Raw genomic sequence first — 13924 nt, 5'->3', positions numbered from 1 at the left:
GGTGCTATTTAAGAGACTGAGCTGAATACAGCTCCTCAGACTGAGGAAGTCTCTCGGATGAGAGACGAAACGTTTCTACATTTTGTTGTTGATTTGCTTCGTTTTGTTTTTTTGAATGTCCAGAGGACCAGATTTAACTTTTTTAAACAACCATGTTATTCAGATCTGACCTCGCTACTCCGGCTATCCCGTTTTGTAATCAAGCTGTCTGTTTAGTAATCTTTTCTGGCTCCGCTGCGTCGGAGAAAATCTGTATCTGTTGATTTTGCCTGCTGCTCACTCCTCCCGCCTCACAATAAAACACGAGCTCTCCCGTCGAACGGCGGACTTCACCTTGACGTTTGGTCAGGTCACGAACTCCCCCCTCTGCAAAGGGCTCATCAAAATTCTTATACTCTGTCTTGTGTGTGAATTCTTTAAAGGTGATACGAGGGAAAAATTCCCTAACATTCTTGGCGAGCCAGCCAGGAGCTCCCCGCAATCTGTTCATCGGTGGGACTCGACAGGACGCGCTAAAAGGTCGGCAATAGGCCGCCCAAAAAGCCCCGGACGCTGATTGTGTTACAGGCCAGCGGGATAGGTTCAGGTTCGAGACATCGGGGACAGACTGGCGGAGCTCCGACCCATCTCTCACACAAGGCGAGTATGAGACTTTTCCTTTTTTTTTTATAAGCAAAGTTGAACAGTGAGGTTGTTTGCTCAAAACAATGCTGAGACCCTGTTAAAGTGAAGCTGTTTTGCCCATGCAATCAAAACCCGATTAAATAGTGAAAAAGAAAAAACAGTTTAAGCCAAGACCCAGTAAAATACAGAATTGAGACATCTGGTGAGGCGTTAAATAAACAGCAAGTGAGATTCTAGGGTGGTTAAGAAACTTAAAAATAAGTAACGTAAAAAAAGTGAGATTTTTCACAGTGAGACCTTTCCTGAATCAAGATCTTAATTGACAAAAGTGAAAAAGAAAAAACAGTTTAAGCCAAGACCCAGTAAAGTAGGGAAGTGAGATTGTTTGTTTAAACCACCAACCAACAACTTGTTTTGAAGTGAGATCGGTTTGCGCATACAATTAAGACCTACAGAAGTGAGGTGTGACAAGTCAAGACCTGATTTAAATAGTGAGACGGGCACCGAGACCTTATTTGGACATTTGGTGAGGCGTTAAATGAACACTAGTGCCATTTTTAATATAAAATGAGTCAAAACCTCCTTTGCAAGTGAGATTTCTAAGGGTTAAGAAACTTATAAACAAGCAACGTGAAAAAAGTGAGATTTTTCATGAGTAACGTGAGAAAAGTGAGATTTTTCACCGATTACAAGCAGAAGTGAGACCTTTCCTGAATCAAGATCTTAATTGACAAAAACAGGTGAGACTATTGTCAAGACCCTTTCTAAAATTTTGAGTGAGACTCATAAGCCGGCATTTATTGATAAAATTGTGAGACAGTGCAAAACTCCTGTCTGTCTATGTGTGACTGTCTGTCTGTGTGTATGTTTAAAGTGACTGATCCTGTGGAGGATCCTGGCTGTACTAACAGACGGGACCCGAAGCAGATTTGCTTACAACCTTTTTTTTTTTAAACTGAGTTTGGGTTAAGTGAATCTTTTTCATCTGGGGAACAAAGACTGCAGCTTTGTTTGTCAGAAAAAAGATAACACCCACTAACTGCATAAGAAAAAACGCTAAAATACCTTGTCTACTTCGCCTGTAAGCTTATTGAGTAATATAAGTTTACAGATAACTGTTCACTATTTGTTTCTTTGATTCTATAATGTCCTTCAGGCGTACAGCTGACTTTTGCTGTTATCTGTGGTGTTGCCGGCTCTCAGTCTGGGAGACCAAATGCACGCACGCATTGAACTCCCTCCCGTGTGATAACCACGCACAAACACACACGCTCATGAACGTCATGTGGCACTAAAGTTTTAAGAAGTATGACACTCTAAAAACAAGTTATCTGAATTTAGATTAAGAAAAAAAATGCTGCATGATGTTGAAAAATAGAAATTGACATTGGTTTTATAAGCCATCTACATCGGGTAAGATAGCTACTGTTTATAATCTTGTACCAAAACCCAACTTAGAAAAATTCTGAAATGTCCCTTTAAACTGTTTAAATTCACTTCATGTCAAGAGAATATCTCTGACCTTTGAAACCAAACCACACAAAAATAACTGAAATGGATTCACCTTTATCTTTTTCTGGTTTTATTAAACAACACTAACCACACAGACACTGATAATTACATTAGGACCCACTCATTGAGGCGAAGATTTGCTGGAACCGGATTTGGCCCGTTGGTTCGCAGCAGCCCCATCCATCCGCCACTCCCACTCGACTAGAACTGAATGGACCAGAACCACACCAAATGTGTGTCACGAAACATAAAACAAATGGAGAAAATATATATATTATATATATTATATATATATATATATATATATATATATATATATATATATATATATATATATATATGCGTTAATAAATTCAAATTGAGTATTGCTTAAAAGTAAAGGCCGAGTGCTGCTGTACCTGCGATAAATCCGCTGTGAAGTTGTTGAAATCCAACATCTACGGTTTGTTTTCGGGTCCACCAGTCGACCGAGTTGAATTTGAGTGGGTAAACGGTCCGTTTCGCCGTCACAAACCATCGCTTTCTCTCCATAAAACCAACAAACCGCATCCGCCCTTGTCATCACCTTCACCGACTGGTTAACTAAACGTTAGCTACAAAGGAAGTGCAACTCGCGGTAGTGCGCATGCGTAACCGGAGATACAGGACCACAGCGCCAACTAACGTCCCGGCATGATCACTGCAGGCCAAAAGTTAACATTTGGGTTTAAACAGACGTCTGTCAAGGGCAAATTAAGACTTGACTTTTAATTTAAAGATTTGATTTAAAAAAGACACTAAGAGATTTACAACAGCAGTTGAATGGAATTTGGAACGACCCACAAAAGGAGCATTTGTTCAAATTGGGTGTGTAAAAAGTAACTACTAACGGCTTATTAAGTCTATAAATTAGGTGCAAATTTAACATAATATAATTAAATCTGAGATAGCTACATTAGGAGTTGACGGCTCATTTTAAGCAGACCTAACAATGTACATTTTAGCAGACTTAGCACTGTTAAGGCATTAAATATGGATAATACACTAATAGATTGTGTTCTCGTTTCATTTATTGTATGACAATTCAGACCGTTTAAGCTCTCACGACGTTTGAGTTTAACATGTGTGGTGTAGGAAGTTCTGCCTTAGATTCTGAGTTTAGTGTTGATGGTGTTTTTTGGCTTTCATTATGAGGTGCTGTTTGAGATCCTTTTGTTGGTCAGAGTACAGTTATGACACCGCTGGAGGTAGAGGCAGATGGATTTTCAAGAGATGGAAATGGCTATCGGAGAGCTCAATCTGAGCTTTATTTGTCTATGTGTAACTTGAGATGGAGAACTTTACAATTGGATTTGTTATTTGGGTAATTGATTTTGCTATTTAAGACTGTTTCTGTTAAGTGCCCTGAGACAACTTTTTGTTTGGTTTACAGCTATAAATAAATAAATTAAGAATAATATCAGGATTTAATTGGATTACTTTATTTTTAAGCTAATCTTAAATTAAGAAAAAGTTGAACTGAGTGAGTTCTTGAACCAGGAGGGATGTTCTGATGACACATAATGCACAATTGTTCATATAAGTTGCTGAAAACCCACATGCAATTTGCAGTTTGACATCTTGGACTGGTTCTGAAGTGCCCAGTAGTGTATCACATGTGCAGGGTTGATGAAAAACTAGGCTGACAAGAACTTGTGACTTTATGAGACCACATCCTGTTCTGCTACCAAACAACAACAACAAAATCTAAGTCTGGAGCACATGGACTTGAACTGAAACAAAATGCTGATGGCTGTGGAACTGCACTTTTGTCCAGGAGGGGGGAGCTGGACTAACATCATGATGAACTCTTGAACTCTGAACTTGCAGTATCTCCAAAGTCACACTGGAGAGAACCTGAAGCGGGCTGTCACTATACGTCTGGATTTGAGTGTCGACGTTTGCATGTGATGTACGGTGGTGCGTTCACTCTGGATCCAGGATGGATGCTGCAATGTTGCTCTGACATAAATGCACCCACATAGACACACTTTTCAAACATTACAGCAAAATTTTGATTTTGAAAAGTAGTATTGTGGTCACTTGGGACACCTGCCTAGTTCAATGACTTTTAGACAAAAAGAAGAGATTTATAATTTTACAATCTTATATCAAAAATGAATAATGCTACCCCTGAACAAATTATTGGCTTTTCCATTGGGTTCATTTTGTCTTTACAGATTAGACTAAGGACTCAGGGACAAGAATGAAAAAGTGTTGTTTGTATTCTCTTTGGTTAACAAATGTTGGTCTGCAATATGAGCTGGAAAACCTGAACTGTGGTTGATCTCACGTTTCATATAGAGCGCTAATTTGGAAAATAAATACATAAATAAATTATCATGTACTGGGGATGATTTGGTTCACACATAAACAGTATTTTGGGCAAATACAAAACGGGAATCTTATTAACCAACAACCAAAATGGGAAAAGTTTACTTCGATGTTTCTGAAACACTGCACACTGGTGTACTGTTTCAGAAAAATAGGGGAGGTATATAGTGATGTACAGATTTTATAGATTTGCCTTGCTAGAAAATTAAAAAGGGATGCTAAAATACAAATTTTATCAACTTCACAACAAAACATTAAGGATGCTTTTTGAGAAAATTGAAGGATGCTTCATCACCTGTGTAAATTAGAGATTTTGATAACCAAAGAATCTCACTTTTATGTGTACAGGACAGTTCTCTTAGGGGGACGCCCCTTTTTCTGAGACCTTTGTAGACCTTTTTTTGACCTTTTTTTTAGACCCAGGAGAACAATGAAAATGTGGTGGATCTATATTTTTAGATATATTAGCTTGACTTGACTTTACTTGACTGGACTATCAAGAAATTAATTGAGTTTTCATGTATAGAGTGTTTTAACCACATTTTTATGATGAGCACATATTTGTTCTGCCTAAACAGAACTCCAGAGGAGCTATGGCAGAGCTGGATAACTGATTTTGATTTCCTTTTATTTGTTCTATCTCGATCAGAAAACGCAATGTTTGATGTTGTATTGTACTGATTTGAAAAAATATATATTTTCTGCGCATGTGTTTAATAATTTTTCCCTACAGACAGGAGGAGGTAAGACAAATAAATGTATTATCTTAACTAAAAACTTTAACTTTTTGATTCTGATTACTCATTTTCACTGCATGTGGTAATAACACATAATGTCTTTTGATTTCTATTTTCTCTTGTGAAAATAACTGTGCTTGTTCTAGGATCCAGAGTAAGGACTTTTGAGAATCCGACATAACTTTTTCTTGGTTCAGGTTTGTAAACATGAAAGTACAAATGAAATGTGATTTATGTTGTTCTATAAAGCTATTACAGTGTAGAAGTAATAAGGAAATATTTTATTTTGACAAACCCCTTTAGTGGAAGAGACAGAAAATACAGTTACATGCCTTAGAGGGCTGCATTTGGACTAAAACATAGAACATCATATGACCTACAAAAAAATAGAAAAGATCTGAAGATAGACCCCCTAGACAACAATGCAGGAGATTTTTGTAGATTTTTGTGTTACAGGTGGTGGGTGAAAGGAAGACAGTCTCTGGGTGCAGCAACTGCTCTCACCTGAGAGAAGAAACGAAGGAATACAGAAAAATTCAGCACCTTTGTGTCAGGCTTCATTCATAGGTGACAAAACCAAAGGAGAGAGATGAACCTGGGAGGCCCCACACACTCGGTGCTGCTGAATGTCATCACAAGAGAAAGGGACCGAGGTGGACTGGACCTTATCAGGTGGTTGAGAGAACCTCACGCCAGCAGAGAAGCCAAACCCGTTGGGATCGATCTGGTTGATGAAAGCCCCCACTTTGTCAGGACAAGTGGCCTGACACACATTTTTCCTGAAAATCCTGAACTGAACTTATACCCCCAAAGAAAAACGACAAGATGGACACGCTGACTTAGGCCTCCTCAGTGCACACACACGTCCCTAGAAAGTTTAAAACATACTGATAACAGAGACTCACACACATGAAGAGAACTCCGCGGTCCTATAATTACATAACCGCTGAGCAACAAAGGACCCCTCACATGGGAGGGCCTCCCGACTCTTCAGAGCACCAAAACGCTGAGGGAAAGGAAAATTGATGTTGTTGCTTTTTATTTGGTCATTTCAGGAGAACAAAGTACAATAGTTTTATTACCAGAAATAATAGTTAAAATAGTCACAATGCTTTACACTCAGACCTAAAAACCTGTTCTATATTTATTATTTCAGATTGGTTTAAAGTGATGATTCAGTTATCTTTGCAGTTCATAAAAATAAAAAAAATACTGCTCGCTCATAAAGAGCCCACATAATTCTAGTTTTGCTTGGTCTTTGTGTGATTTGTTTTTCTGCCTTTGATTTACTTGTTCCGGGGCCCACAAATTGAAGATACTGAGTGAACCTGAAGTTCAGGGTCATCGCCAGAGAGGGCCTGGGGTGATGACGTGCTTTTCCTCCTACGCTCTTACCATCAGCCCTGGGGGGGGGGGGGTTCAGCGTCATTCACATAGAATGTTCAGTTAAACGTGATGCCCACATAAATTTATAGTTTGCATATGGTAAAACTTAGTTTTAAATGATAAACAGTAGGGAATGTTGGATAAAATGTAAATGTTATCATTTAAAACTGTTTTTAGACCCCTCATCATTTAATTAAACTCCAGTCGTGTGAACTAAAGAATAGCCATGTGTCTTGTTCATTTGCAGTGAGACCAAGACCTTGGGTTTTTAAACAACCATGATGTTATTCAGATCTGACCTCGCTACTCCGGCTATCCCGTTTTGTAATCAAGCTGTCTGTTTAGTAATCTTTTCTGGCTCCGCTGCGTCGGAGAAAATCTGTATCTGTTGATTTTGCCTGCTGCTCACTCCTCCTGCCTCACAATAAAACACGAGCTCTCCCATCGAACGGCGGACTTCACCTTGACGTTTGGTCAGGTCACGAACTCCCCCTCTGCAAAGGGCTCATCAAAATTCTTATACTCTGTCTTGTGTGTGAATTCTTTAAAGGTGATATGAGGGAAAAAATCCCTAACAATGGTGTTGAAGGCCCAAGAGAAATACAGAAAGAGCAGATGGATGTAAGAATTTCGGCTCTCCAGGTGGGTGAGGGCTGTGTGGACCAATTCCAATTTCCAATTAGCCTAACATGCATGTTAGGCTTATTAGTCACCCTAGTTTTAGCTAAGTAGCTCCCTAGGTGGTAGTGTGAATGATTGTTCATCTTGTGTGTCTCTGTGTTCATGTGATGTCCTTGCAACTCTTTTCAGGGTGTACTCGGCCTCTCACACAGTAACTACTGGACATGGGCTTCAGTGAGCCCTGTGACATGGAAAGGAAGAAGTGGATAAACATAATGGATGGATGCATATTTAAGCCGGTAGGAGCTACACTGTGTATAAGAACAAAGGTAGGTTTATTTATTTTTGCTTCTCCAAGGCACTTCAGAGGGATGGATTCTGGCAAGCAAAGAGAGCAATTGTATCTATGACCAGGCATAATGGCGATGCCAGGACATGACCATTGGTGGCCTTATCCACCATATGTTAAGCTTTGGCCTCCCCATTCATTTGAGGAAACTATACTTTTAAAGAATCCAAAAACTAGAAAGCATAGTTTCTTCAAAGATAGATGGCCAGTTTACATATATGTAAGGTGGTGGCCATCTTGGATTTTGATGTGGCAAACCAGTTTTTGATTGACATTTTTTACACCTAGATGAATCCACACACCAAAATTGATGTGGGCACATTGCTTGTTTTACATGTTGTCCAGCTCACAAGATGGATAAGCCATTTCCAATTATCCCTCTTCACTTTGTGACGGGGAACATATTTCTACTGCACAAGCATTGGCTTTTGGTTTGTTTTATAAATGTTTAGATAAAAAAAGTTTTATAAAGTTTGTTGAAAAATCCTACCTTGCTGTACAAGAGTTTCCTGCAGGATCAATAAAGTTCTATCTTATCTTATCGTATCTTATCTTATATGCCCTGCTACATTACACTCACTTTACTGCCGAGTGGTTTGTATTTCTGTCTCTGCTTTTGGAAAAAATTTTGTCAGTTTAATGAAAAAGAAAATGCTGGCCTTTGGCATTTGTTGGTCTCTTTTGTTGTGCCAAACCTGTACTGGATCAAAACCTTCATACTTACCTTCATGCAACTGTGACAGCATTATATTGTTATGCCCCTTAATATTTGGCTTCTTACAGTTTTTAAAATTTGTATTTTTATTTCAAGCTCCTTATAATATTCTGTTTTTTGTTGTTGTTTGTTTAAAAAGACATTTTAAATTCTATGTTCTGAGCAGATTTTGTGTGGAAACTATCTTGTTTTGTGAGTGCAATCACTGGATTGAGCAGACTTTACCAGCTCCATGTGTTTGCGGCTGCTCTCCTGCTCCCTCTGGCTCAGCTCCTCCATCTCCACCCTCATCTCCTGCAGGCGCTGATGGTAATAACATGCGTTCTCTCTCTCCCGAGCTTCAGCCTGGGCGCTCTGCTCCAGCTCCTCTCCAAGACGCACCACACTGTCCCTAAGACGCAGCACCAACACCTGCACATTATAGAAAATTAGGTCACATCCAGAAGAAACCCCAGCAGGGAGTTCAATATCAGATATGGTAATTGCATGTTGAAATTAAAAAAAGAGTAATCTGATCTTACCTCGAACCTCTTGACTTGGCCTTTCTGAAACTCCAATTTGTTTTCCAGGTCACATACCCGAGCCTCCTGCTTACTGACAATGCTGCGCCCCACAGTGGATGACTCGAGGAACTGCAGCCTCGACACACACTGTTGAAGCTGCACGAAGAGGAGGTTTGAAGCAGAGTCAGCACAATAATTTTAAATTCTGCACAGACAGTGAGCATGACAGAACACAACTTGCAGCTACATTAAGATGTGGTTTAATGAAGCAGAAAACTGTAACAATCTCATCTCCAGCATTTTCAACTGCACAGTCAGCTCATAAAGATTTTATTGCTGTTTTGATGGGCAGCACGGTGGCGCAACTGGTAGAGCTGCTGCCTCTCAGCGAGCAGGTCCTTGGTTCAAACCCCCGTCCAGGGGCCTTTCTGGGTGGAGTTTGCATGTTCTCTCTGTGCATGCGTGGGTTTTCTCCGGGTACTCCGGTTTCCTCCCACAGACCAAAAACATGCATGTTAGGCTGATTGGTAACTCTAAATTGTCCCTAGGTGTGAGTGAGAGAGTGAATGTTTGTTTGTCTCGTTTGTCTCTATGTGGCCCTGTGATGGACTTGTGACCCCGTCCAAGGTGTACCCCGCCCCTCGCACAGTGATTGCTGGACATGGGCACCAGCGACCCCCGTGACCCAAAATGGAATAAACGGGTAAAGATAATGGATGGATGGATGGATGCTGTTTTGATTTTCAGCTTGTCAAACAAGGGTTACCTCCTCTTGGAGTGACTGTCTCAGTTTCTTCACCTCCTCCAGTTCAGCTTGTAGGTCTCTGATCTGGGAGATGTCACTGGATGACTGAAAGTGACAAAGAGGTACTAAGGCTGTTTGTCTCATTCTCTGATAATTATTAAATAAATAGGTGATTGACAGTGCTACTAAGTAAGGGAAATACCTGTGCAATAAGTGCCTTGTGTTTCTTCATCAGCTCATTCAGGTCCTCCTGGTCTTCTTCGAGCCTCTTAAGGAAATCCACTTTCTCATGCTGCAGAATAGCCAGCTGTTCATCTGCCTGCACTCACAGGTAAAGGTGAACACGGTCACTTCACAGCTTCAGCTTGATCTAATCTGTGTTTACAAGGAGCAAGAATGTCTACAGAAATCAAGTTAAGATGACATTTGTTCAAATCTAATGCCAATTTAAAACAAGCGGTTCACTGATGCCCCGGGTCACTGAGGGATTTGATTTGTGAAAGTTTAATTTGTGAGATGAGTGTTTTTCTGGACTGGAAATGAACAGAGAATGCAAATATAACACTAATGTTTTTGGTGGAAGATATTCAAGAGGGTATGAATTACACTCTGTAAAAGAATAACGGTAGTTTATTTTATTGTTTTTATTTGTTTTTTGCTTGTCAAAGGCCGTGCAGAGTGACAGATCCTGGTGAGTGGAGGAAGCTTTTTTTTTCCCCAGCAGGTGCAATGATGGAGCCAGAGAGTGACCAATGATGGTGATTGATTTTCCTCATGCACCGGACATTCAGGCCATGCATTGATAAGAGGTCACACTCACCAGACTCTTCTGCCTGCAGATGTTTTCCAGTTCCACCTGAGTGTTCTCCAACTCCTGTGAGAGGGTTGACTGTATGTTCACAGCCTCCAGAAGCTTTGCCTCACTCTCCTCAAGCTGAACAGGAACACAGTTAGAAAAAGTTCAGGGTGAGTGCTAGTGGAGGTATGACTTTATGCACTAGTGAGCACACCTGACAGTGCAGATGTTCTATCTGGTCTTTGCTGTTATCAGGAAGGTTCTGGTCTGAGCTGTTGATAGTAGCCAAAAGCAGCTGAGCATCAGCCAGTAGAGCGTGAGTTCTTTTCAAGTCTCTCCTCAGCTTCTTCTCCACATCAAAATCTCTGTGTCCCACCTGCAACATGACACAACTTGGTTTACTTATAGTAGTACCAACATTTTGGATTAGTACCTGCTGTATCAAGGACATGCCTAAAATACTTCCAAGGGGAGATGACCAGAAGGCACCTTATTCAGATTCCTGTCACCACAGCTGATTACTTTCAGTGCAAAAAGAGCAGCTTTAGTTTCAGATTCTCTGGGTGGCTTGTTTCATTATTATTATCTTATATTTAAGGCCAAGCTCAGACACTCTACAGACAAAACTCATTTATGTTTCTTGTATCCAGGATTTATGTTATGACTTTGCATAGAGTAGTCAAAGTACTGTCCACTCCAGCAGTAGAAGACCAGCTACAACTAGAGAAATTGCACTTCCTGCAAAAATGCAGGGTAAATATTTATTGCTGAATGATTTTGCTGAAAGATACTGTAGAAGTTGAAATCAAGTTGAAAAGGTTTCATCTCTAAAATGTTAATGTGGGTTGAATTTAAACAGCTGAGCTGACATCTGATGTAAGCAGGGAAATAAAAACAGAAAGCAGTGAAAACATGGCAGAAGTCCATCCATCATCCATACATACATCCATCATCTATACCCGCTTCATCCTTTTTGGGTCGCAGGGGTCATCAGTGCTCATGTCCAGCAATCACTGTGCGAGAGGCGGGGTACACCCTGGACAGGTCTCCAGTCCATCACAGAGACACATAGAGACAAACAACCATTCACGCTCTCACTCACACCTAGAGACAATTTAGAGTTCCCAATCAGCCTAACATGCATGTTTTTTGGTCTGTGGGAGGAAACCGGAGTACCTGGAGAAAACCCACGCATGCACGGAGAGAACATGCAAACTCCACCCAGAAAAGCCACTGGATCGGGATTTGGACCAGGGTAACCTGCTCACTGAGAGGCAGCAGCTCTACCAACTGCACCACTGTGCTGTCCCGTGCTGGCAGAAATGTGTAGCAAAATGAGCAGGATTAGATGAAAAATGCAGAGCTAAGATGTAAAAAAGAAACTGAAATGAGCAGGAAAAAAAAGCTAAAAAAAAAAGTAGCTGAATTTTTTTTCAAAGTTAGCAGAAAAGAAAAATACTTAACAAAAAGGTAGTTGAAAGAGAGGAAAAAAAGCTGATTTTTACGGATAGAAGCTGAATGGAGCATAAAAGGTTGAAATTATCAAAAGGAAGCGCAAAAGCTGGAAATTAGCAAAAAGCAAAAGTGGCAGGGAAAAAAGGCTAAAATTAGCAGAAATCACCTAAAAAGAAGCTGAAAAAGCAATAAGTAAATGAAAATAAAAACTGAATATTGCATAAAAAGGCTGAAAAGAGCAATAAAATTGATAAAATAAGATGACGTTAGCACAAAGATGCTGAAGAAGGCTGAACCAAAACAAAAACTGAAATTAAATGTAAAAGGTTTTAATCAACACAAAGTTTTGAAGGATGTGGAGAACTCCATTCATTTTCAATAAGAAAATAATGTGGCCCAAAAGAAGCTGAATATTTGAAAAAGTAAAAATTGCACAAATACCAAAAGTCATAACAGGAATGTCCAGAACAAGCTAAACATTTTGATATATGCAGAAATAATTTATATTTAAATTATTTAAATAGCAAAAAAATGATATGCTATAAATCACACAGGAAAATATGGATCTCATCAGTGTGAATGCTTTTTCATCTTTTTCTTTTCAGCTTTTCCCTCCTCAGCCGTTGCCTTATTATAATATACTAATAATAAAATAATACTAATATATATATAAATACTAATACTTTTAATTATTATTAATATTAATATTATAATATAAGGGCAGCACGGTGACGCAACTGGTAGAGCTGCTGCCTCTCAGCGAACAGGTCCCTGGTTCAAACCCCGGTCCAGGGGCCTTTCTGGGTGGAGTTTGCATGTTCTCTCCGTGCATGCATGGGTTTTCTCCGGTACTCCGGTTTCCTCCCACAGACCAAAAACATGCATGTTAGGCTGATTGGTAACTCTAAATTGCCCCTAGGTGTGAGTGAGAGAGTGAATGGATGTTTGTCTCGTTTGTCTCTATGTGTCCCTGTGATGGACTTGCGACCTGTCCAGGGTGTACCCCGCCCCTCGCACAGTGATTGCTGGACATGGGCACCAGCGACCCCCGTGACCCAAAATGGAATAAACGGGTAAAGATAATGGATGGATGGATTATAATATAATAAAAACAAGCTTGTGGTCAAGCATTCAGAAAAGTATCATTGAGCATTTTGGAGACAAGACATTTGAGGGAACTCAACATCAGGAGCCAAATATGAAGGCAATGTGTTTGTCTGGACCATATTGACAACAGCAACATTGGGCAGAGGGCCAGGAGGACAGACGACCAGTGAGATTTCCTCAAAGACAGGTACTTGCTGAGAGATGTTATATTTGTCTGTAACCCTCTCAAACTCAAGAACGCGAGAAGTGTCACTGTCATTATTTCCAACCCTCTCAGAGTCGAGGGCAAAAAAGGGTCATCTGTGAACATCTCAAACTTGGAAACAGAAACTGATAGAATAGTGTCCCTCTTAGATTTTGTCCAGTACTATTCAGTATTTGTCTCTATCTATCTCCTCATCATCCTTGACCTGCTTCCCTGTCCACGATGAAGAAAACCATCCCCTGCAGTATGATACTGCTATCACTGTATTTCACAAAATGGACAGACTGTCCTACCTGAGCTGTGGATCTCTGCAACTCCTTCAGAGTTATCATGGGTTTCTTGGCTGCTTCTTGAAATATTGTTCCCCTTGCCCAGCCTGTCAGTTCAGGTGAATTTGAATTGGCAGGTTTGCAGTTGTGCCATATTCTTTCCATTTTCAGATGACGGATTGAACAAGCTTCATATGTTCAAAGCTTAGTATAATAATTTATAATCAACAACTTTATCCCTGACTTGTCAGGTGTAGTCTTTGGTCTTCATGATGTAGTTTGATCATTAATGTTCTTTAACAAAAAGCTGGATTCATACTGAGACGAAACTACACACAGGTGTGTTACCTGGTCACACAGAGTTGCAACAAGTCCTTCCAGGTCATGCTTCTCATGAATCACCATTTGCTTCTCCTCGTATTCCTGCTCCAGTTGCATCTCCAGCTGCTTCAGCTGCACACAGACATTATAAACAGATAACATATGGAAATAAATAGGTGGTATTGTCAAGGATCTGATGGCAGAGGATCCCACACACAAACTCAGAA

At 40.1% G+C, this 13924-nt stretch overlaps 1 protein-coding gene across 3 annotated transcripts in view; it reads right to left on the bottom strand.

The window, feature by feature from the left end:
- The window catches only part of LOC119425154 (unconventional myosin-XVIIIb), a 281445-nt gene that overhangs the window by 42632 nt on the left and 224889 nt on the right, over positions 1-13924 (bottom strand). For all 3 annotated transcript variants that reach the window (XM_037692688.1, XM_037692689.1, XM_037692690.1), the window contains 7 exons: positions 13725-13829; positions 10555-10716; positions 10365-10478; positions 9747-9863; positions 9566-9649; positions 8818-8955; positions 8522-8707 (listed from right to left, as the gene is read on the bottom strand). In XM_037692688.1, the coding sequence (XP_037548616.1) occupies positions 8522-8707; positions 8818-8955; positions 9566-9649; positions 9747-9863; positions 10365-10478; positions 10555-10716; positions 13725-13829 (906 nt within the window). The remainder of the gene's footprint in view (positions 1-8521; positions 8708-8817; positions 8956-9565; positions 9650-9746; positions 9864-10364; positions 10479-10554; positions 10717-13724; positions 13830-13924) is intronic.

The sequence above is a fragment of the Nematolebias whitei genome, chromosome 18 (genome assembly GCF_014905685.2).
Source record: "Nematolebias whitei isolate Nwh7 chromosome 18, NemWhi1, whole genome shotgun sequence".
Classification (NCBI taxonomy): Eukaryota; Metazoa; Chordata; class Actinopteri; order Cyprinodontiformes; family Rivulidae; genus Nematolebias; species Nematolebias whitei.
The sequence above is the reverse complement of the archived record's forward strand: the minus strand, read 5'-3'. Positions and strand labels throughout refer to the sequence as shown.